Below are 25,687 nucleotides of genomic sequence, written 5' to 3' on the forward strand. Positions count from 1 at the left end.
GTCCCAGTTAACCTGCATGCAGTATAGGTACAGTATAGATAAGTTATAGTTTCACCATATGTGCAAGGTAGATGTGGTACAGATGCAGTAAAGGTTCGGTATAATGCAGTCTAGGGTTGGTATAGGTGCTGTCTAGGTTTGGAAAAAGTGCAGTATGGGTTCAGTATGGATTGGGTACTCTTGGTGTCCTGCTTTCAGTAGCTTTCTCCCTGCTAGCAGTATCTACAATGAGCAAATAGCCCTCTCAATGTTTCCTTCTCTGTATTGCTGTAGCCCAGCATTTGGCTACATAGGCTTTTGTACTGTATATAGTCGATTCTAAAAATCCATCTTCAGCCATTATTTATGTTTTCTAGTGTAACAGTCAGAATGCTTTTTTACTGACATGTCCTCATTAGGGAGATTGCTTCTAACTTCCTGCCGTGATGACACCAGGACAAGAGATGAGAGAATGCGCCTGGACAGGAAGACACTGAGAGCAATTAAACCTGATAGATGCTCATTCCCAATACCTACCCACTTTAGTAACAAATGTGTTTTCTTGCTGTTTTCATCTCTGACAGAGATACATATTATCTTTCCTGTGACAGGAACATACCTCAGCATCTTTAGTCACATATGAAACTCAGTCATCCTCAAATCACCATTTACAGTGTTGAAAACAGCTGTCGATTGTTCAAGAACAAGATGGTTGGTGTGAGTGACTTGGAGGTTATATAAACTTTCTCACCTCCCATCTTGTTTTTTCTCAATCATCATCCATGCAGCTATGAACACTGGGGTGTGTTCCTGAAAACGATAGAACCAGGGGGGCTGTTTTGGAGGAGTGACAGAACATCTTCCAATATTACAAGTGCTATTTATTGTGACTAACTACTACTAGCTGTGCCAAGACCTGGAGAAGTGAGAATGCACAAATGTACATAATATTTATTATACAACAGTGTTTATGTTTTTAACCACTTCAATACTACCATATTGTAAAAAAAATGGCTCTAAATGTGTGATCCAGAAAACACCCATAAGCAGCCAGTATGCCCCTAAATGGCTGTGACCTGAGCTGTTGTTGTAGAGCTCAGATCACAGTCTTTGAGCTGTCATTGGAGAGCTCAGATGACAGTCAAAGTGTACAGAGCCCATCAGGAGGGCTCTGTACCTTGTGATCGCTTTGAACCACAAATTACAAACCTTCACAAATTACAAACCTTCAGCCCATACACAACAGTGGAAGGGGAGTAAGAGAGGTTCAGAATGTTTGTAAACACAGCAGAAAGTAGGATCACGGACTATTGAAGGTGAAAGTGGGGGATCATAAAGTGCCATTGATCACCAGTGATTGCAGGATTGTTCTTGTTCAGACAAAGTGGTATACAGTGCCATGGTCTAACAATGATTGTGGGACAGGGGTTAAAGTGCCACTGACTACCAATGATTGTTGGATTGTTTTTTTTAAAGGGGAGGGGTTTTAAACTGGCACTGACATCAAACAAATATTGTAGGATTGTTCTTTTTTAAGGTGTGGGGTTTTAAACTGCCACTGACTACCAATGATTGTGAGATTGTTTTCTGGAAGGTGAATAAATGGTGGTTATAAATACCAGCAAACAAAAATGACATAAAACTAAGTTGGGTACAGTGTTGCATGGTAGTGTAAATGTCAATCAAATTATCACAGCACTGAAAAATAGCCTAGAAATGAAGAGGTGCATACAAGCTAGTACTCAAGTAGCTAAGAAGACTTTTATTTTATTTACTCCACACAACCATAGTACAGCAAGTCCTAGGCTGCAGATTACACTTAAAAAAATAAAAATGAATGATCAGCTTCATTGTAGGTACAGTAACCTATCAATGCTGTCTGATAGCTTTTTCTGATCACAAGCTGGCAAATTTCTGATAATTTGGAGCTTACACACAGCAACAGCCTTTTTCTCGACTGAACATTTCAAAAAGTGTTACATTTTGCTAATAAGCAATAAAAATTCAAATACAGTAAAAATTCAAATACAATACAAATTTCTCTGTTGTAAGCAATTTTACAAATAAACAGGTTTGCTACTGTGTCAAAAATTAATGGCATGTCTCTTCACTTCTTGCAGCCTATGAATGCCCGCTTCACCTCCCCTCCCTTCCGCAGACACTCAGCTGCTGATTACTCTACATGGTTACTGTACATGCTGCCCCTGCCTCCTCCCTATCCCTTTCCTGCTGTTCCTCCGAGCCCCAGTGTGCTCCCCAGCACCCCCCCCCCCCCCCAGCAACTCTGCGGGGTTTTGTCCATGGGCTGCTATGGGGAAAAAAAGAATAACACACATGAAAAAATGACTGAAACCAGTGGCTGAAATACTGGGGACATAAAGTTCAGACTTGTGCCCAGGCCCTGACGTTCCGCCACCATGGGGGGACCCCAAGAAGGCAGGAAGGGGACCTGCTGTGGGACAATAATAAAGTGTCCCACAATGGGAGTAAAGGGCTCTTGGATCAGTAAAAAGGGCCTCGGCCAGGGTCAGGGGGGCCATTCATAGTTTCTTGAACCAGGGGCCTGAAAGTCCTACCTACGCCTCTGGGCCATGTTGCAACCATCCTGCAACTGTATGAAATGCACACGGATGAGGCATGGTTGGGTGTCACTTTGAGGGTTAAAGCAGGCATTCAGTACACAACATGACGTTCTCTCAAAGCGTTCCACCACAGACTGCTTTTCAGAGGAACAGCACTATAGCCACGAATATGGACAAGCCCTAGAAGGGTTGTTTTTCTAAAACTGCACTGGGTCATGTAATATGGCCATTTTAGATATGTATAGCAAACAAGACACCTGGCAACGGCTTTCCTAGCAATGATAAAAAAAAAGCAAAATACAGCAGAGCACAAGTAAACAATTTGCTAACTTCAATCTGCAAGGGCAGCAAACTATTTTTTTTTTTTAGAAAATACATCTTGCATTTCAAACCTGCTGCAGATTACATATTTCCTAGGAAGATTGCATAAATCTGTCACTATTTTATCTTCAAAAACTGTATCATCCAAAAAGGGAAAAAAAAAACAATCTTGAAGCATAAAGATCACAAACTCTATAAGCTCACTGATATTAACTGCTACCGTTGAACTCCAGAAACATAAAGCATGCAAAAAAAAAAAAAGAACTTTCTGTCAGTTTTATTATGTCTCCAAAGGTTCCCCTTGAAAGACAAGAGTGACCTTGATATGCTGAGTTGGCACATGCCAGTGAATTAATGGCAGGACGTCGCTGGAGGGAGGCTCGCAGAAACAAAACAGCGCCAAGGGCTGTGTTCTGCTCTGATCATTAACTAGATGAATCAAAGTGATACATCAAATAAACTAATCTGGTGCTGGCCTTTCTACTTTGTGTAGGACCTCGGATACAGGGAGCTGCACTGGTTTCGGCATCTTAAAACACAAAAGAGTTGCAAAATAAGACTAGGGCGCGAGTCTAATCCCAGAACTCACAGGGAATTTTTCTTCCCCTCCTCTGTCCTGTTTCTTGCAATGTTTGCCAAGTTTGATAGCTTGCTGACACATCAAAAGCTACTTCTGTCTTTTTAGAGGCCAGCAGGAATAGAGATGGAAGCGAGTCTGACAGCGGTAAAGATAATGAGGGCAGATTAGCCCCTTCTGCCTGTGTGTGTCATGTCTCAGCGTCTCTGGCACACGGGTGGGCGGCATTGCAAGGATGGGCAGGGTGGGCAATCTAACATACAGCAATTTCAAAACAGAACTTGGAGAGACATTTCAAGAGACAGTAGCATAGTACAGCGGAATAAAAGCATGTCTGCTAAAGTACAGCTTAAAACCCGACTGAAGTCGAAGACATTGATATGCAGTAGTTATTGTACTAACAGCAACCATTTTCTCAGTCTTGCATCCACTCTCCTGTTACAGTGGTTATGAATGTCAATGTGCAGTCTAATAGGCACAAGACTAAGCCCCAGTACTCTCTAACAGTGTTTCTCAACCATGGTGCCATGGCACACTGGGGTGCTCTTTTGGTTCGCCTGGAGCATAGCTCTCAACTGTCCCTGATTTCGAGGGACTGTCTGTGATTTGGAACAAAGTCCCTCTGTCCCTCTTTCCCCCTTATTTGTACCTCATTTTTGTCTGATCTATATAGTTGTATACAGAGGACAAGGGGGCACTCTTTACGTCTGGAGGAAAAGAAATTTAATCTCCAAACACGGAAAGGTTTCTTCACAGTGAGAGCTGTGAAAATGTGGAATAAACTCCATCAAGAGTTGGTTCTGGCCAGCTTAGTGGATTGCTTCAAAAAAGGCCTGGATTGTTTCTTAGATACACAGAATATAACTGGATACTAACATTTATAAGTAAAGGTGATCCAGGGAATATCCGATTGTCTCTCAGGGGATCAGGAAGGAATTTTTTTCCCAGCAGGAGCAAATTGGATCATGCTTTGCTGGGTTTTTTTTGCCTTCCTCTGGATTAGCTGTGGGTATAGGATTATAAATTTTGTTTTCTATGGTTGAACTGTGTGGACTTTTGTCTTTTTTCAGCCAGACTAACTATGTAAATATGTATAGAAAATGCACTGTTTATCTATAAAAAAGTGTTTTACAGTGCTAAACTTTCATTCATATTCTAAATTGCTGCTTTTTATAAATTTCAAAAGCTAATATAAAAGAGAAAAAAGCACTTGCGGGTTTAACAAATCTTTTTCTTAATAATTCTCCTTTAAGGGGGCATGGCGGGGGGGGGGGGGGGAGGGTGCCCCCTATGCCTACATAATTTTGTTAATAGGCGTCCCTCGGTCCCTGGGTGCTACAAGCATAAGACCTAATTTACCCTGCAACAGAAATGAATGAGCAGACTGTGTGATCCAGGGGAGGCTCTGTGGTGATGGGGAGACTCTGATGTGCTGGGGGGACTGATGTCATGAGGGTACTTTGGTGTGGTGGAGGCTGTCATGTATAGGGGACACTCTCATGTAATGGGGAGCCTCTGACTCTGCGATGGGGGGACTCTGATGGGGGGCCTCTGATGTATAGGCGGGACTATGATATAATGGGGGGCGTCTGACAAATAAGAGCATCTCTGACATGAAGGAGGGACTCTGATATGAAAGGGGGGGGCTTTGATATGATAGGGGGTCCTCTGATAGGAAATTCATTTTATCAGAGCGATTGTGTACATAGTTCCAAGTTGAGATTTCCCAATGGTTTTACTTCTCTGCAATACAAGTCTGTGGACAAGTTAGTGAGCTCTGTCTGTGGAGGGCCCTGCATTGCCAGGGCTGGAAACAACATTTTCACTTTAAGCAAAGGGTATTTTAAAGTGGAACTTCACCCAAAAGGGTAATTTCTGCTTGTTTGCACCCCCCCCCCCCCCCACTGCCTCATTTAGCACTTTTTTGATGGTAGGGGGGAGCGGGTACCTGGGTTTGACAGGTACACTCTCCCACCTCAGTCAGATTGGCGAAACATTCAACCCCTCCTCCTTCCCCCCTAAGCCTTCTAGGACACATCACAGGTCCCAGAGAACTGCGTGACCATTCACAAAGTGCAGCATGACTTGTGTACACTCAGTAGGAAACTGGCTGTCAAGGCGGAACGCTCCTCCCGGTTTCAGTTACCTAAGTTGCCAGTGTCTGCACCTGAAGCCTACTGAAGAATCGGCTAGGGTGAGGACATTGTTGGATCCCTGGACAGGTAAGTGTCCTTATATTAAAAGTCAGAAGCTACAGTATTTGTATAAATTTTGTTTTTTTTGGGGGGGGGGGGAGACTGGAGCTCCTCATGTATGGATTTTTAAGCAAAAATAAAAAATTATGTATAGCATAGAGGATACAGAACTATAAAAATATAGATGTGAATCTTAAATTTGTCTTTAAAGGAGAAGTATAGGAGTAGAAAAAAACAAACATCTATACTCACCTTCATACTGCAGCATCAGGGTGATGCTGCAGCTGTCCCCACCAGCTCTAAGCCCCATCACATGACCACTCAGTTCTCTGTTCGCTCTGAGCAGAGAGCGGTGACTTTCAGTCACCACTCTAGGCTCTGCTCCTCCAAAGCTCACTGGAGTGCCGGGATGGGGAGGGGGCAGGAGCGGCTGGCTCAGGCTATCAATGACACACTTAGAGGCTGACAGCTGTCAGTCAGGCATCTGGGTGTATCCTGACATTATTGTCAGGATCCTTCCCATGCCTGGAGCTGCTTTGTGATGTCAGCCGTCAGCAGGCTGTAGCCTTCTGTCGGCTGAATCTGGGTCACAGGAGAGCATAAGTAAGTGCAATTCTGTGACCCACAAGAGAAATATGGCCAACAAAGCTTTGGCCATGCTTCACTTTTGAAGTACATTTGGTTTTAGAGTATATGTAATGCTAATCACTAAAGTCTCACATGATTTATCAAGTAAATGTGTTTTCAACAGTAATTTTCAATATTTTCAACTTTGCATCTTTCAATAAAAGTATGCCTAATGATGATTGCTGTGAATGTTCTCATATGGAGTGACCATGCTCTGTTCCTGCCTCCCAGTTGTGTCACCTGTCACCTCATCTAATCCAGTAGATACTACAAGTGACTATTTCAACACAGATTACACAGGCATTGTCAATGGTGGAATACTGGCCTGAGAAATGTCATGCAGCCATTGATGGAGTGCATGTAGACAGGACGTGGCTCCATTATGGAAACCTGGCTTCCCTGTGTGTCCTAGCAAATTCTGTTATCAGGACTGAAAGTGATGGAAAATCTGTAAAATCCAAAATGTTGTGATTGTCGTCAGTAAAGAAATAGGTGGGAAATCTTGCAGTGACAATTGTCAAAGGTGGGATTCTCCTATCAGCTAGAAGAGATTTCCACTCACCTTCACGGCTGGTGGTGGAGGTCACCGGTTGATCAGAGGTCAGTAGTAGGATATATTTATGGGATGAGCTGGGTAAAGGGGGCACTCAGTTCTAACTTTTTTTTTATAAATACAGTAAAAAAAAACATGTCCCAATTCCCTTTTATTATTTTAGTCAGTTTGAACTGATTTTTTATTACTTTTTTCCACCTAGCGTACCAGCAGTTTTGGAACCTTTGATCGTTTCAAGAAACCTTCCATTTCTAAACCAGAAGACCTGAATGAGGTGTGTGCCTACTGGTATTTCTATCACACTACTCTGTAGCATATTATTTCTCTTTATATTAATTGCATGAATTAGTGGAATATTGTTTGTACTTTGTTTTGTGTTTTTGAACAATTTTTGCTTTTGTTATATATATTTATATAAGAAGATATATTATATGCATTTCATTATAGTCTACTCATTTATTTTATACTGTAAATTCTGCATTTAGAGCATGGTATGGTATTATACTTTGTGTTTGGCTTTAGTGTTGACAGGAAGGGACGAAATAAAAATAATTATAATCTGATTTTGGAAATTGCGGTGCGATTTTATATTTGTGCTTCAGCAGGAAATATTGACAGATCAGATTTCAATCTCTTAAGCACTGAAACAAGAACATTCTACTATAACTTTAATCTTATTTATAAAGGTGTATATTGCTATCTCCACAAGGGCCATTGAATTTAACTGTTTTTTCCTCAAGTAGCACAGTGGCCACCAGACACAGGAGCCTCTGAAGTGGGGGTGATCTCCATTGTTTTCATGTGCTTGGCAAGCTGCATCTGCTGTGTATGACTGGCTGTAACTCGGACCTGGCAGGGCTTATGAGGGATACATCCTCGCTACTGCATTGACAGCCATGTCCCCCTTCCTGGAACTCCTTGGCACCAACTTCTCTTTGCTAGCTGGGCTCCTCCCACCACTCTGCTTAACCCCTGGTTGAAAATGCCCCTCGTTCTGGCATCTATTGTCCAAAGCAAAACTCAATTTTTGCAGTAAACATGCACCGTAGCAGCTCTTGGTCCTCTGTTGGTTGCTTTTGGGAATGGCACACTACCCCCTGCAAGGACTACTGAATTTAACTGTTTTTTTTCCCAAACAGTATAGAGACCACTAGTCATCCAAGCAACAGTCCATTCACTCCAGCTCTAATAAATAGTCTAGGAATTGTCTTTTTTTGTGATTCATTGCTGATAAAACTTATAACAGGAGTTTGGTTAGGGGCATGGGATACTCCAATACATTTATCACATAACAGTTGGAGGACAGTCTTTTCTGAACTCCCTACAGCTGAAGGCAATAAGGTGACTTTCTGAGCAGGCTAAAACCTCACAACTTGGAGCCATAAGTCAAGTCTCTTTGACATATGTGATCTTTTCCTTAGCACTTGATGAGAAATGGGACAGTCTAAGGCCTCGCAGTTGAAGACCATAAGGCAAGTCTCAGAGCAGGCCAAAGCCTCACAGCTGATGACCATGAGGCCAGCCTCTTTAACAGGATTTTTTTCTCTTTAGTAATTGGTGATACTGAATGGTCTAAGGCTTAAAAGCTGGGGACCATGAGACAAGTCACTTTGGCACCTGGTTGCCCCCATGTAGGTAACCAGTGCAACTTCAAGAACAGTTCACAGTTCAGGAAAGTCCTCTTCAATAAAAATCATAGTCAACGACAGTTTCAGTCAGAGCAACGTCTGGCACTTATATCCCAAAAGCACACAGTGACCAGGAATCAGTACAGGGTCATTACTCACAAGTCCCCGGGGCAGCTGCCACCTTCCAGCTTCCTCTGGACACCACCCAGTGAGTGAGAAAATACCTTCTTAAGACAAGACCCCTTTGGTGAAGCCAAAAAGCCAGTTCCAGGTCCCTTCCAGGTTTCCAGCCCCAAGATCTCAGAGAACAGCAGCACAATCCAAGGCTTCCCTTAAAGGAGCAACAGTCCCCTCTAAAGTTGGATACACACAAGCCAAAAATCAGCCAAAAACAGTCTGTTCTGGCAGGAACTGTCCCACTTTCGGCCCATGTGTACAGCTCCTCAGCGTCCGATGACCGCCTTCTGTCGAACTGATCAATATTCAGGCTTGTTATTTGAAGTCTCCCTCCCAAAGCTCTAAAAACTTCTTCTAGAGGCAAGGGGAAATGATCAAACTCCCAGCCTGTGAAACCCTGAGCAGACCAGGCCAAACAATCTGTGCTCCCTTGATTACAGAAGGAGACAAAAACTGAATTTACCTAGCAGCCTAACTGCTGGCTTGAATCTGGTAATTCAAATTTAATTTTTAGGTGCATTCCAGAAAAACTAGAATTTTTTTTTGAACTTATGAGGAAATTTATGTTTGAGAAAGACTGTAGTAGAGTGTGACAGGCATGTTTGTGGATGGGGCTTAAGGACGCCCTAGTGGGGAACCAGTGGAACTGTACTTGCTATAGCCTAAACTTAGGCAGGGAGCTGCGACCACGTGAAATCAACATTAAGGCAGATCTCCCAAACTTAGAAGTGAGCAGCACTTGCACAGTTAACTCTCTGTAACCCATGACCAAGCTTATTACATTGTAAACACTAAACACTCTAGACCCAACTACTTGTTAGAGAACACCATTTCCCAGGTGTGCAGCATTTAGGGATCTGTACCGCAGCAATTCATGTCACTTCACTCGGAGTGACATGTCCAACTCCAGCTACTGGATACAGGAAACACTCTTTAATCTAACTCCATGCTTGTTCTCCTTCTTGGGGCTACTCTACATCTTTTTTTCTTGTAACTTCCAGGCTAGGTCCCTAGGTACGCTGCACTGTGGATCCAGTCCCAGAATGTGGGGACCCAGCTGCTAGTGAAGGGGCCAAGCATAACACCCCTTCACTACCATAGTAACCATGACTCTTGCCAGTCACCTGTTCCCTGGTTGGTTGGCTGGAAGCCTTTAGCAAATGAGACATACACAGTTGTTCCTAGCAATGGCAATATAGCCTGTACTAGACAGTATCCTATATGCTGGACGTAATGTACTGTATCTGCTATAACCTACAGTCCCCTGGTGTAAGCCCTGTGCTTTTAATAAGCCATGCATGCACCCTTTGAGAGACTTCAGGCCAGGCATTTACAGGAACAATGTCAGTCTTTACTAAACTAGCGCAGGGTCACACAGGAACAGTTCTTCCAAGACCACTTCTGATACATTCCTGTACAAAGTTCTCTAAGTGCCCCTTAAAGTGACTGTACCTTAAGCAGATGACAAGTCCATAAAAGCAATCCTTTCAGAGTAAGAGTCAATTTAGGCAGTAAATCCTCAGAGGTAACAAATAGTCCATGATTGGCAGTAATCCACAAAGGCAATAAGTCCATGGCTGGTAGCTAAGGGTCCATAAGAATCCTCAGGTTCCCAGCCCCATAGGAAACCCTAACTGGGCTCCCACATGGGAGCTTACATCTTGGCAGTCCTTAAGCAGAAAGCCACTTTTTATATGGTATGACCTGCAGGGGGTGGTAATTTTCATAGAAAAAGTGGTAAAACCCAACCAATAGCTTCAACTCTTATTTCTCAGATGCACCAACCTAGCAGGTAATCCAAAGACAAATGCTGCATAAAGATACATTTTAATATCTGATCTGTACATAAACACAACTGACCTGGATAACCCCAGAGCAAGAACATAGCAAAATTAAAAAAACTGTTAACCCCTTGAAAGCAAGGGGAAGCTACTTGACAGAAAATTACAGTATATAACAAGAGGCTTGAGTCCCAACCAAAAGCCGTGTTGGGCTTTAATTTTTTTCATTATTATATGTAAATGCACAGAGCCATGGTGGTACCATGACTCCGCCCCATCATGGGAGGCGTCTATGATATCATGGGATGGTCTCAGTCTTCTAGGGTGAATGACACTGGGGATCATTTAACTCAAAACAGGAGTTACTGTGGGGGGACAGAGCCAGAAGGAGATGAGTATTGCAGCCAGGGCTGCTTATTTTTTGTTTTTAAAACCTACAGGGGAACCCTTTTTAAGAAAAAAAATTTTTGGAGCTAGTATAGTTGCACTGAATAACTGGCTGATTTCCCTTGTTGCCTTGCATTTATGAAGTGCCTCATAAAGTTCCTGAAAGAGCAATTGTGCGGTGATCTTGTTATGCTCTAAACTTTCCCAACTAATGTGGATTTGTTCTTAAACAGATGGGCGATTCCGACAGTATATTTGAAGGAGGAGGACCTCCAGATGGTGACAAGGCTTCCAATCATGCTGGAAGTCTGACTAAAAAGATGAAAGCCATTTCTCTGACCATGAGGAAAAAGATGGGCAAAAAGTACATCAAGACTCTGTCTGAGGTAAAAATGATTAAATATTACAATTAAAGCGATTCTAAAGGTTCATTTTTTTTGTAAAATAACAAACCTGTCTATACTTACCTACTGTGTGCAGTGGTTTTGCACAGAGCAGCTTGGATCCTTCTCTTCTCGGATCCCCCGTAGGTTCTTCTGGCACCTCTTGTCTGTCGGGTGTCCCCACAGTAAGCAGTTTGCTATGGGGCAACGGCTGCTCCATGTGTCCATTCACACATGGAGCCGCTGTTTGGTCATGCCCCCTCTCTCCTCATTGGCTGACTGGCTGTGATTGATAGCAACGGAAGCCAATGGCTCTCGCTTGCTGTCTCAGCCAGTGAGAAGGCAGAGACATGAAACAGCCGAGGCTGTCATTCACATCGCTGGATCGCAATGAGGCTCACATAAGTATTGAGGGGGCTGGGGGAGCTGCTGCACACAGAAGGTTTTTTACCTTCATGTGTTGAATGCATGAAGGTAAAAAACCTCAAGCCTTTACAACCACTTTAATTCTTAAATAGGTCTTTATACACAACACTAATAACCCAGCAGGTTGGATTAAAAAAATTACTCTATTCCGCCATCCACACCTTCAAGGTGGATGTGGGAATCCTCCTCAATGAGCATTCTGACAGTGGGGAGACTTCCCCACCATCAAATACACTATAGCTAGCAGCTCTGATCAAGCAGCAAAATTCAGACAGTGTGATTGTACAGAAGTCAATTGGTAGATCAACTTATGTACAACCACCCTGCCCATACATGGATCAAAATATGCCAATCCCTGCTGAACCATTCAAATTTTCATCCATGTATGCCTGGCTTAAACCTTAGCATGAACCTCAACCTAATCTTAATCTACCTTTATCTTAATCAACCTAAATCTTAATCTCATTCTAACCCCTAAACTTTAACGTGAGCCTAACTCCTAAACCCAAACATCAACCTAACCCTTAAACCGGACTAAGCCAAAATACCATGTTGCAGGTCTCAACCTAACACCTAATTACATCTATAAATCTCAATGTAAGGCCTAAATTAACCCATTAGCCTAAGCCTCACTGCCTAATCCCATGACCAAACACAACACCTGACCCAATGTTTGCTACATTAACATTACTGCTCAGCTCAGTCTCTGTTGGGGGCTGGGGAACAGCTAGTACTACTTATCACAGGGGGATCAATAGGAATTGGAACATAACTAATTTCTATTCTAACCTGTTTAATTGATCTTTCTTCCCATGAGAGGTTGAATAATGTCCATCCTAGGACCAGTAGACATTGGTTGTTGCAACAGATTTTTTGTTTTTCTTATTTTTTTTAGTTTTTTGGGGGAAAATCTTAACATCCAAAATGTTGTAATACAACAATAGTAATAAAAATCAGATAGGTGACTGCAATGTCCGCTTTAGCTTTCAACTACTATTACAGGTCACCATCTGCACATGGGATTCTCTGGATATCAAGGCTCTTGGGGAACTCTGAAAGGTGTCTGGCCATATACGCAGATATGTTTGGGTGAATGCTTTGGGATTGATTTCACTAAAAGCAATTAGCTGTTAATTTTGCAAAGGGAATGTTCCCTTGGCTTAGTAAATGAGGTGAGATCTGCTGAATTCTTTCATCTAATTACGTGTAAGATTTTTGTTTTCATTATATGTGATTGAGTATTCTTTGCAAAGGGTATTTTTTTACCAAATTCACTGAGCTATCGGAAAGTTTCCTTGAAAAGTAAAATTTCCCTTGCAAAGTGAACAACCTATTTGTCTTTAAGAAATCCACCTCTTTATGTATCTGCAGGAGGTATAGGGGCTTTTAAAGTGAACAGCAACTCACTATAAGACCCTAACTAAGACACAATGCCACATTATAAAATAATTGTTAAGAATCTTGTGATTGGGTGCTAAGAGTTGACACAAGTGTGCATAGCCATGTGCATGATGTGTGTGCATTCAGATCAGAAGACAACACCAAAATAGGACATAAAAAAAATATTGATTCAAACATTTTGTTAAGATTTTCATTGATCACGCCAAATTGTATTAAAATATTAAAGTCCAACTCCAAGAGTCAAAAGCTCATTTTGTTTAAGGAGGGGGCACCTTTACTTACCTGATCATCAGCACCTCCAATAGATGGTATTCCCCATCACTCCAGTGGAGGAATGTTCCTCAATGTCTTCGCATCCATTGCAGGGCTATGGACCTTGCACTGGACTTGATGACATCAGGACCTTAGACCGTTGGAGCGTAAGAAACAATGTCGAGCAGCGGTGAGGACTGATGGACTGGGTAAGTAAATCTGCATTTCTGTGTCCCTAAGACCAATACGAGAAGTTAACATGATTCTAAAGGTTGTAATTATGAAAAACAAACAAACATGTTATACTTTCCTGCCTGCTCTGTGCAATAGTTTCGCACAGAACAGCCCCAATCCTCCTCTTTTTGGGTCCCCCACCAGAGGTGCTGGCTCCTCCCACCTGCCTCTTGCTATGGGGAGCACTCGAGCAGACTCGCTCCAGTGAATGGACACTGTCTATTCACACACAGGGCACAGTCCATCCCTGTCCCCCTGATTTCTCCTCATTGGCTGTGATTGACAACATCAGGAGCCAATGGCTCCTGTTGCTGTGTGAGCCAAATGAGGAGAGAAAGACCTGGTATAGCCAATGCTTTTATGCACAACGCTGGATCAAGATGGGACTCAGTTAAGTGGCTGGAGCTGCACCCAGAAGGTTTTTTAACTTCATTCATAAAATGCATGAAGGTTAAAAAAAAACCTTCTCGCTTTCAAAGAATTGGGCTTTGAGTGATATTCAAATGTATTCAAGCTAAGTAATCATTTGACCTATGAAATAAAATATCAGGAACATAGGGTACGATCATAAAAATGGTTGTTTTCTGTTTCTTTACCCTTTTGCAGAAAATCTTTCACGCCGTAGCTGCTTGTCCTATAATCATTTAAATTGTGTTTACAGTGTGAATGGTCTGCATTCTAGTGAGTTATAAAGTATTTGATCTTCCTGCTCTGTCAGAGCCCAGCTTAAATATTCCTCCAGTGTGTTACAGTATCTGACCAATTAATACTTTAACACTCTCTATGTATAAACTTTATAGCTCCCATCAAGGTTAAATTCTGTAATGACTTGCAAAATAAATCACTTGATAAACTGTTATTTTATTACCCTCAATTAAGCAGAGGTGTTTTTTTTTCTTCTTCAGAGCGAAGATGGAGATGGGAATTTTTCTGTGCGAGACAGTGACCCTACAGGTGGGAATGCCGCTGAGAAGTGCACTCTGCACGCCAGTGAATCCGTAGAAAGTCTTTACAGTCTGAATAGCGGTCAGAGTTCATCGAGTAAGTATCCATAAAAACATCATTGGATGGGGAGCCATTCAGCAAATGACCTTTAGGTACAGTTCCTCAAGTGTCATCTGACAAATGTCTTGTAAGATACCAGCAATGACAGATTGCATATCTTGATATCTTTCCAAATAATATAATTCAGTTGCAAATTGGCAGAAACTGTTTTGACATGTAATGCTTATACAGTATAACGCCAGCCAAACATGTAAACATACACCTAAAACAAATGTAGGAAAAGTTTTACCGGCCATAAGATTTGTCTTGTGATTCCCCCACTCAGATCTTTCCTATATGACAAGTCTGCAGTTCTGTGTCTCAGAGTGTCACTGCCCCTCCTCCTTCCTTCTCCTTGGACTGGCAATGAATACCGCATACAGTTGCAAGAAAAAGTATGAACCCCTTGGGATTACGTGGAGTTTTGCATGAATTGGGCATAAAATGTGCTCTGAACGTCATCTAAATCACAACAATAGAAGAACACAGTCTGCTGAACATAATACTACACAAACATTAGATGTTGCCATGGTTTAATTGCACATAACATGTAAACATTCACAGTGCAATGTGTTCTTCTATAGAAGACTGTGTTCTTCTATTGTTGTGACTTAGATGACGTTCAGAGCACATTTTATGCCCAATTCATGCAAAACTCCACGTAATCCCAAGGGGTTCACATACTTTTTCTTGCAACTGTACCACAATGTTGATGCCCACCCTGAACTGATATTTTTTAGGATCACACATAGGTGGGTTCCAGCATCACACACAGGTGGGTTCCAGCATAACACACAGGTGGGTTCCAGTATCACATACAGGTGGATTCCAGTATCACACACAGGTGGGTTCCAGCATCACACATAGGTGGGTTCCAGCATCACACACAGGTGTGTTTCAGGGCTACAAGAATATGTAAATAGGAAGTGGGGTGGACTGGGGCAGTACAGCAATATCTGGATTAAAAACAGAGTTATTAAGTATGTAGCTTATGCTTCCTGTATATATGTGAGGGCCCCATTTGATTGTAGTTGGTCTCGTTGACAAGGCCGAAAATTGTGTGCCCCATGCAGGGCCATGTTTTTCTGGCACGGGGATGCACAGGCGTTGCATACATTCCAGTGCCAACGGTCCCATAGATGTCTATTGGGACACGTGGATACACTGACACAGTTGCTTTGTCCCAAAGTGACATCTGTGTGGATGCAGGTGCACGGCCTCAAACACACCCGGGGTGCTCACCCAGGCCCTACACAGGCATGCAAGTAGTCAGGAGTGTGAATGAGACCTTTCTGTTTCGGCTTATTCGTTAACATGAGGTTCCTGGTTGTTATGTGTTACTGCACTTTGAATATCATCCTTGTGCTACCTTATTGCTTCTCTCCATCTTTTCCTCATTGGAAAGCTTATGTCTTATATAAGAAATTGGCAAACGCTTTCTACTGTCCCGTCCTGTGTTTTTCTAACAGTTGAAAGAATATGGTTGCTATATTTTTTTTTAATATGGTTACTATATTTATTTTTTTGTGTTAAAGTTATCTTGCTTGGTTACATCTAATCTTCATATCTCACATCCGGAGGGTTGGTGGGGATGTAGATATTCACTGCAGAATCCTGTGCTACATACAGCCCGTGCTGGCCTCTTCTGGACTCGCTTGAGCAATTTTCTGCCTGTACACTGAACAAAGAGTGTCACTTGCCCAGCACTTCTACCATTCAGAGAATGTCTTATATTTGTTCAATAAATACAAAGGATTCTGTGATTGGACGAGGCAGAGATCGCAACATCATTCGGGTTCTCTGATTGGTAGGTGTTTAGTATATAGAGGGCAAGTCTGTCCAGCAGCACCTGGAAGAGACCAGTGTTGGCTGTATGTAGGACAGTCTGCATCCCCAATTTCTGCATCTCAATTGTGAGATATGAAGTAGTAGATGTAACCAAACTTGTTCAACTTTATTTTAATATAAAATAATACATTTTTTTAAAAAATCTGAATGCTTATTTCTAGGTGGTGTAACAAGTTGCTCTGATGGGACTAGCAACAGAGACAGTTTCAGGCTTGATGATGATGTTCCTTATACCGGACCATTTTGTGGCCGAGCAAAGGTTCATACTGACTTTACTCCTAGCCCGTATGACACCGATTCCCTAAAAATTAAGGTAATGTACTCTGGTGGTTTGTTATTATGGATAATATAAACATATCCCCTCAGTTCATTTATTTTTATCATAATGGCCATTTTCTGCATGTGTTTTCCAGAAAGGAGATATTATAGATATTATCTACAAAACCCCCATGGGCATTTGGACAGGCATGTTGAATAACAAAATTGGGAATTTTAAATTTATATATGTTGACATCATTTCTGAAGAGGAAACGCCTGCCCCAAGGAAGATAGTGAGAAGGAAAAGTAAGCGGCCAAGACCTAAAACATTACAGGAACTTCTGGAAAGGTTCAATCTACAGGTAAGTAATATCACAGAATCGCTATGATATCATAGTCTTACACTTCACCACTAGCGTAACCCTCACCTTAGAGCTTAACTCTGGAATAAGCAAATATTGTCCAAATACGAGAGTCCTGTGTATTCCTATATAAATCTAGGTGTGCTTTGTGTATTTCTTCCAGATTTGTGCAGCAATCCAGTGTGAACATTTGCCTCTGTGCAGGAGCTTCCTGTAATAAAGACCCCTCACTGCTGCTCTGTCTCCATATACAGGGTGACTGGTCTTGTCTCCGCCCCTTCCTGTAGTTTTCTGCAGGCAGCCTGTAGTGGGTTGAGCTGTTGGGTCCCTCTAACTGCTCTGCTCTCTGCACAGGCTATGTACAGCACAGTGATAATGTCATCACTATTTTTACATGGTAATAACTGGGATTACAAAGGCATTTGGTGCACACAATGATTATTTATATCCTCAGTGGCTTTTGAGAAAGATATATTAATGAAAGTTTTTGTGTCTGGGTTTCAGCTTTTCCCTTATGTAGCACTACCCCCTTAGGAGTCGCTGAGTTTTGGGTCCCCCTATAGTCCTGTACAACCAGGCAGCACACATTTTCTTCAGTTCTTGAACACTGGAGACAGTAAACAGTCCTTGGGCATTTGTTTTAAGAGGTATTGAACTTGGATGGGGTTGAGGAGTGTATGGGATGCCCAAGGAAACTGCAACTTGAGGACAACTCCTTAGCAACTATGTACAAGTCTACAGACAAAGATTATTTTCTTGGAGAGTTCTCCACCCCTCCTGGTGTACAACCTCAGACCCCAGATGAATTCTCCTCTTCACCCAGCTGCCTGAGGGAATCCCTTAGCAAGGGGACCCAGAAACTGCCATTTTAAACAAGCAGCTCCAGATGAGGAGCTAGCTGAATTGGCCACCTAACTGCCCTTTCCCCTTATCAGGCTCAGGGTGTGTGTGATTACTCTCCTCTCCTCTCATGCAAGCTTGTGGATTGGTGGCTGCCTTCAGGCCCTACGCTGGGCTGGCTCCTTCCCTGCTTCCTAGGATGTCCTCTCTCATGGGATGGTGGAGGCTGAGAGATCCTCCCCCCAGCTCCTGCCTGCAGGTAGGCCCCTCTCCTGGACCCCCTCCAAGGCTCCACACTCCACCCTTCTTCTACCAAACACTGATCACTTCCTGGTCAGATTCGCTCATACTTAAGGGCTGCCCTGACCCCCTGCCAGGCCTTCTGCTTGGGGATTGGTCAGAGTCCCCTGAGTATGCAGATCCTCCACCCATTGCCTTCTATAAACTTCTAAAGTTCGTACAGCAGGGAGAGGTATCAGAAAACTGATTTGCTGAGCCCTCAGCCCTGACTCACACTCAGGCTGACTCATACCAGGCTGCTTTTCAGCCTCTGTCTAAAAACGTATCTACAGTAGCTCCCCCTAGGTAACTAGAGGGGCACTACACCTATTAAATGAGAATGTTAATGTAAAAATGTTAGGTATATTCCAGTAAAGTTTAAAAGTGAATAAAGTTTAGAACGCAAAAACTGCTGAAGATTGTTTGTTTGCTTCTTTAAAATTTGAGCAATCTAAACTGGCTTTAAACATGAATTTAGGGCAGACATCTAAATACTTAGATGAAATAAATAAATGGAAGGAAGCTGCCTGGAAGGGCAGGAGACCTGATCTTTCTCTGCTGCAGACAAGTAATATTGGTCTTGTACCTTTACTGGACAATGAAAAGGGAAGTAGAAGATCAATGTGCTTATCTCTGTCACTCTGCTCTCTCCTACTATCAGCATGTGCCTTGCAATGCCACAAGACTGATTGGCTCTTTGTGCTACTTCTCCCTCCCCCTGTCCTAGCACTGCTGTTTAGGGAGAGATTAATATCACAAACAAATAAACACCCCCAGCGCTCAGAGGACTGCCACAAAATCAAGGTACTGTGTAGATAGTGAAATTCCTCTACTGAAACGCTCTGTTGCAGCCATCCTCAGATAGGGGAATCCAATAAAAAAACTGTAAGGCTACCTTCACACTGTTTCATAGGAAAATGCGGTTAAACAGATATGCATTTTTTCTGTTTTTACGGTGTCTGCGGTTCATTTTTCATGGAACATGTGACTCAAAACCCTTTCCTAAAATGCAATGCTCTTTGGATGCCTTTTTGCCACGTTTTCTATTCATTTCAATAGGGAGATGTGTTTTTCCCAAACATGCACCAAAAAAGCAGCAAGCAGGATTTTACAAAATGCAGCAGACCTGCAACAGATCAGTGTGAAGAGATCCAAAAGGATTTCATGTTCAGGTGTTTTTCTTCTGCTTATTTTTAACACAAAAGCGGAACAAAAACAGATCAGTGTGAAAGCAGCCTTAAAAAGCACACCGGAGGGCACAAACGCCTAGAGCATTACCAGAAGATTTATTAATAAAATGAACAAAAAGTCAAATCTATACCCACAAAAGAGGAAAAAAATCATCTCATCAACTTCTTCAAGAACGGGGTGCGGGCTGGCTGACATGGTGGAGCATGGGTTAGGTCACTTGATGCCACACTGGATTATGATTTGATGTTTTATGTTATTAATCTTGTTGTAATGCACTTGGTGTTTGCGCCCTCCTGTGTGCTTTTGTAGAAATTGATATCAGGTTAAATGTAGTTATCTTCATTATCTGCATTAAAAAAAAAATACACTTAAGTCATGGCCGGATCTAGGGGGGTGCTGGGGTGGGCTGTGCCCCCCCAGATTTCAGTTGTCCCCCCCCTCAAGCTGGGTGCCCCCTATGTACATTATGCCCATGACCACTGAGCTTCCTTCTCTTCCCCGCACTCAGAGTCGGCCGCAGTGAACTACAGTAAACAGTCCGGACAGGGGAAGTGACCGTGGCAGAGAGGAGAGAGTGGGGAGCAGGTGTAGGCTTCTCTGTGATCTCCCGCCTCCTTTCATAACAGCGATCCTCCATACAGAGGGTTACACAGGATCGCTCTTAGATATGATGGTACATGGCTTCATTACCCGCCCCATCTCCTCCAAAGACTACTCAACTCCTGTAAATGTGGGTAATAAAGTTGTGTACCATCAGATCTAAGACTGATCCTGTGTAACGTAATTGGTTAATTGGTCACAGGTGCTACAGGTACTATAACTTGCTGTAGACCTCACTCTGAGCTTGCTCATTCTTGAGCTTGCCTGTATTTTGCTTGCTGGACCTTTGACAAAGTGGACATTTGATAAGTTGAGTTAAAAAACCAGAGTTGAAAACAGATTATAACAGGAGTCTACTAACCTGTAAGTGACAACTGATATTTCCTATTAATATTTTAACTGGGATATGACTGCTAGCAGGGTTGAAAGTTTTGTGCAGTGCACAGTGTGCCACATGTATGCAGCAATGGAGCAACAGCTCCAGGATGGATACCGCTGTGACAGATGTGAGCAGGTTGCCCTCCTGGAATCTCACGTTAGAGATCTGGAAGTGCCAGTTGCAACACTGGGCAGAACCAACAACCTTGAAAGGGGTCTTCTGCTCTCTGAGCAGGTAGCTAATGGGATTGATGTGGAGGGTGGAGGGGCTTATCAGGATTATCAGGTAATTAGATGGGTTACTGTAACAAGAGGGAGTGGTAGGGGCTCACAGAAAAGGAAGGCTGGCCCTGGGTCTGTGCACCCAAACAGATTTGGCAAGTTGGGTGAAAATGTGGGGGTGGCAAGCTCAGGGGTGGCAGCCCTGGATGTCACTGCTATCCCTAACAGCCAGGAGGGCAGACCATCTGGGAGGGGTGGTGAGGGTAGTGCAGGAAGGCCTAGACAGTTGGTGGTAGTAGGGGATTCTATAATCAGAAGGACTGATAGAAAAATTTGTCGCCAGGATCGCCTCAACCAAATGGTTTGCTGTCTCCCTGGTGTAATGGTTCAGCATGTGGTGGACAGGGTTGATAAATTACTGGGAGGGGCTGGGCATGACCCAGCTGTCTTGGTCCATGTTGGAACTAATGACAGAATACATGGAAAGTGGAGGCTCCTTAAGAATCAATTTAAAGAACTAGGCTGCAGGTTGAAGGGAAGGACCTACAAGTTGATATTCTCTGAAATATTACCTGTGCCATGCGCAACTCAAGAAAGACAGGGGGAGATTAGAGAACTCAATGCCTGACTTAAGACCTGGTGTAGGGATTTGGGTTTCTAGAGCACTGGCCTGACTTTTCATTGGGGTGCAACCTATATGCTAGAGATGGTTTCCACCTAAATGGAAGGGGGTCTGCTGTGCTGGTGGAGAGGTTTATGGGAAGGCTGAAGGAGTATTTATACTATAATCAAGGGGGGAGGGAGAATTAGATTATAATGGGGCAGACAGATCAGACAGGGGTCAGTACTTATAGGTGGGTGTAATGGGGAAAGATGGGAGGAGGGCTATGGCAGATAAGAAGGTTCCCATGTTACAAACAACCAGTGGAATTGGTAGCATTTGTATGAAAATAAAAAATTATCAAAATACATGTGCACAAGGTGTCAATGAATTAAAGTGTTTGTTCGCCAATGCCAGACGTTTGCCAAGCAAAATAGGTGAGTTGAAAGCTTTGGTGCATGAAGAGAACTATGATTTAATTGGTATTGCTGAATCTTGGCTTCATTTTTCACATGACTGGGCCATTAATATACCCGGCTATGTTCACATAGAGACAGGGTAAAAAGGAAAGGTGGTGGTATCTGTCTCTATGTGAGAAGTGATCTCAGACTGAGTGGGAAAGAGGACCTAGTTGATGGAGAGTGTGATGAGGCTGAAGCATTATGGATGGAACTGCACATGGGGGTGTGTACTACAAAGGTAATCATTGGAGTCTGCTATAGGCCACCCAGTGTTAATGAGGAGGTAGAGACTGAGCTCCTGAGCTGGGACAGTGATAATAATGGGGGATTTTAACTACCCGGAAATTGACTGGAGTAATGGTACTGCAGGAACAGTTGAAGGGCAAAAATGTATAAGCCCACTACAGGACAATTTTATGGTACCATTCATAGAGGCCCCAACTAGGAATGATTCTCTGCTGGACCTGGTAATCTCAAACCATGCAGAGCTTATTACGAATGTCCATTTAAAAGAACATCTGGGTAGCAGTGACCATAACATGATTTTATTTATTGTTAGCTGTAAACATCATGCACATACGGGAAAAATAAAAATGCTCAATTTTAAGAGATAATTTTCCAAGGCTGAGAACTGCTCTCCAAGACTTAGACTGAGAGGGAATATTGGCATCGATGAACACAACACAGAAATGGGAGTTCTTAAAAAAGACTGTATGTGAACACACTGCAAAATATATTCCCATGGGCAACAAGTTTAAAAGGCTAAAAATCAAACCTATGTGGCTTAGTTAAAGTTAAAAAAACTACAGATAATAAAAGAGCTTTTGTTACATATAAAAATGAAGGGACGCTATCATTGTTTATACATTACAAAGAATATAACAGAATATGCAAAAAGGAAATAAAAGCCTCAAAAATTTAAAACAAATGACAGATTGCAAAAGATAACAGGACCAACCCCCAAAAATTCTTCAAATCTATTAATAGTAAAAAGGTCCGGTCCGAGCATGTAGGCCTTTTACAAAATAATCTAGAGTGGGTGACTGGGGACAAAGAGAAGGCAAATTTATTTAACACCTTCTTCAGCTCTGTGTATACAAAGGAGCATGGGGGAGCTCTTGTCCATAATGGGCATGGTATTGACACAGCTCCAGATGATCCACATTGGCTCACAATTGATATGATCCAAAAATATTTAGACAGAATAAAGCACCTGGATCAGATGGCATACACCCATGGGTCCTTAAAGAATTGAGTTCTGTCATTTCAAAGCCATTGTTTCTAATTTTTAGGGACTCGTTAATGACGGGCATAGTACCACTGGATTGCTGTAAGGCCAATGTGATGCCAATATTTAAAAAGGGGTCAAAATCTTTACCAAGTAATTATAGACCTGTTAGTTTAACTTCTATAGTTGGGAAGATACTGGAGAGTTTAATAAAAGACCACATAGATGGGTTCTTGCTGGAAAAAAATGTTTTGAGCAACAGACACCATGGATTCATGAAAGACAGAAGTTGTCAAACAAATCTGATTTCTTTTTATGAGGAGGTGAGCAAAACCTTGGACAGAGGGGTGGTGGTGGACGTGGCATACTTGGATTTTGCAAAAGCGTTTGACACAGTTCCCCACACTTGAAAAAATCCGTATGTAAACTGGCTAACAAATCATATTCAGAGAGTAGTGGTTAATGATTCATACTCTTAATGGTCTGGGGTCCTCAGTGGTGTACCCCAAGGTTCAGTGTTGGGACCCTTACTTTTTAATATATTTATAAACAATATAGGGTCTGAGATTAAAAATCCCATTTCAGTCTTTGCAGATGACACCAAGCTGTGCAGTGGAATAACGTCCTTACAGGATGTCTTCAACTTACAAGCCGACCTCAATGCACTGTTTAATTGGGCAACTATGTGGCAAATGAGGTTTAATGTGGATAAATGTAAGGTTATGCACTTGGGGGCTACGAATATGCATGCATCATACATACTAGGGGGAGTACAACTGGGGGAATCAATGGTGGAGAAGGATCTGGGGGTTCTGGTAGATCACAAGCTAAATAATGGCATGCAATGCCAAGCTGCGGTTTCTAAAGTGAGCAAAATCCTCTCTTGTATTAAAAGAGGTATAGACTCCAGAGAGAGATATCATATTACCCCGGTACAAATCATTAGTAAGACCTCATCTGGAATATGCAGTTCAGTTTCAGGCACCAATTCACAAAAAGAACATTGGGGAACTGGAGAAAGTACAGAGAAGGGAAACCAAACTGATAAGAGGCATGGAGGAGCTCAGCTATGAGGAAAGATTAATGGAACTGAATTTATTCTCTCTTGAGAAGAGGAGATTAAAGGGGGGATATGATCAACATGTATAAATACATCTGTGGTTCATATAGTGAACTCGGTGTAGAGCTATTCACCCTGAGGTCATCACATAGGACAAGGGGGCACTCTTTACGTCTGGAGGAAAAGAAATTTAATCTCCAAATACGGAAAGGTTTTTTCACAGTAAGAGCTGTGAAAATGTGGAATAGACTCCCTCAAGAGTTGGTTCTGGCCAGCTAATTAGATTGCTTTAAAAAAGGCCTGGATTCTTTCTTGGATACACAGAATATAACTGGTTACTATTTATAGGTAAAGTTTATTCAGGGAATATCCGATTGCCTCTCGGGGGTTCAGGAAGGATTTTTTTCTATTGCAAGAGCAAATTGGATCATGCTTTGCTGGGTTTTTTTGCCTTCCCCTGGATCAACTGTGGGTATAGGACTATAACTTTTTTATGGTTGAACTGGATGGACTTTTGTCTTTTTTTAGCCAAAATAACTATGTAACCTGCTGTATGGAGGATCGCTGTTATGAAAGGAGGGAGATCACAGAGAAACTGCATTTCTTCACTACTCCTGTAGTTACCACATGTAAGATTGGTGGTGGGGGGGAGGGGTTATTTGTGCTAGTAAGGGTAATTGGGGGGGAATGTGTTAGTAGGCAGGATTGGGAGGCTTTGTGTTTGGAGGGGGGAATTGGGGAGGATTATTGCTAAGGGGGGGGGAATTTGTGCTAGGAGGGAGATTTGGGTGTGGGAGTTTGTGCTGGGAAGGATAATATGCAGGTGGTTGTGCTAGGAGTGGGGATTTGGTGGGGAAATTATACTAAGATGGGGGATGGGGGAATTTGTACTTGTAGGGAGGATTTGGGGGGATATGTACTAGGATGAAGGATTAAGGGGGGGATTTATAATAAGAGGGGGATTGGGGAAGAGGATTTGTACTAAGAGGTGGGATTTGGGAGGAAGATTTGTGCTAGGAGGGGGGTTTATGGGGAAGTATTTGTACTACGAGAGGAGATGTGGGGAGAGGATTTACATTAGGAGTGGGGATTTGGGGGGATTTGTACTGGGGGGATTGGGGAGAGAAATTGTACTAGAAGGGGGAATTAAGGGGGAGGATTTGTACTAAGAGAGGGGATTGGGGGGAAGGATTTGTACTGAGAGGTGGGATTTGGGGGAAGGATTTGTATTAGGAGGGGAGTTAAGGGGGGAAGATTTGTACTATGAGGGGAGATTTGGGGAGAGGATTTACAATAGGAGTGGGGATTTGTACTGGGGGGATTGGGGAGAAGGTTTGTACTAGAAGGGGGAATTTGGGGGGAGAGTTTGATTTTTTTGGCCATGGAAGATTTGTGGTGAATTGGGGGGGACTTGAGCTGGAAGGTGGTTTTGGGGGGCAAAGATTTTTGCTGTGAGGAAGACTTGGACTGGCAGGATGGGGAATTTTTGCAGTTTTGGTTGGGTAGAATTTGAGCTTGATTATGGGGTGAACGTGTTGCTTACTGCTGTTTTTTTTGGAGGGAGGGGTGGAAGGTAGGGGCACAGTTTGCTAGATGATCTTGTCCTGGCACTGCCCGCTTGCACACAAGGCACTTAACAGATCTTCACCTCCCCACATAACATGTAGCTGAGATCAGAATCCCTAACACAATGTGTAACTGGCTGCTATGGTGAAGTTCTGATCTGTGAAATTCCTTGACTGGATTGGCAGCTGCAGTAGCCAGCTACACAGTGTGGAGGGATACTGTTCTCAGCTATGTGCTGTGTGGGGA

At 42.7% G+C, this 25,687-nt stretch overlaps 1 protein-coding gene across 2 annotated transcripts in view; it reads left to right on the forward strand.

Annotated features, from left to right (window-relative positions):
- The window catches only part of SAMSN1 (SAM domain, SH3 domain and nuclear localization signals 1), a 132,926-nt gene that overhangs the window by 92,533 nt on the left and 14,706 nt on the right, over nt 1-25,687 (forward strand). For both annotated transcript variants that reach the window (XM_089682889.1, XM_089682888.1), the window contains 5 exons: nt 7,037-7,108; nt 11,041-11,193; nt 14,409-14,544; nt 16,557-16,708; nt 16,809-17,015. In XM_089682889.1, the coding sequence (XP_089539015.1) occupies nt 7,037-7,108; nt 11,041-11,193; nt 14,409-14,544; nt 16,557-16,708; nt 16,809-17,015 (720 nt within the window). The remainder of the gene's footprint in view (nt 1-7,036; nt 7,109-11,040; nt 11,194-14,408; nt 14,545-16,556; nt 16,709-16,808; nt 17,016-25,687) is intronic.

Source organism: Staurois parvus, unplaced genomic scaffold (assembly GCF_062004578.1).
Source record: "Staurois parvus isolate SC_StPar_1 unplaced genomic scaffold, SC_StPar_1.0 ptg000299l, whole genome shotgun sequence".
NCBI classification, from domain to species: Eukaryota; Metazoa; Chordata; class Amphibia; order Anura; family Ranidae; genus Staurois; species Staurois parvus.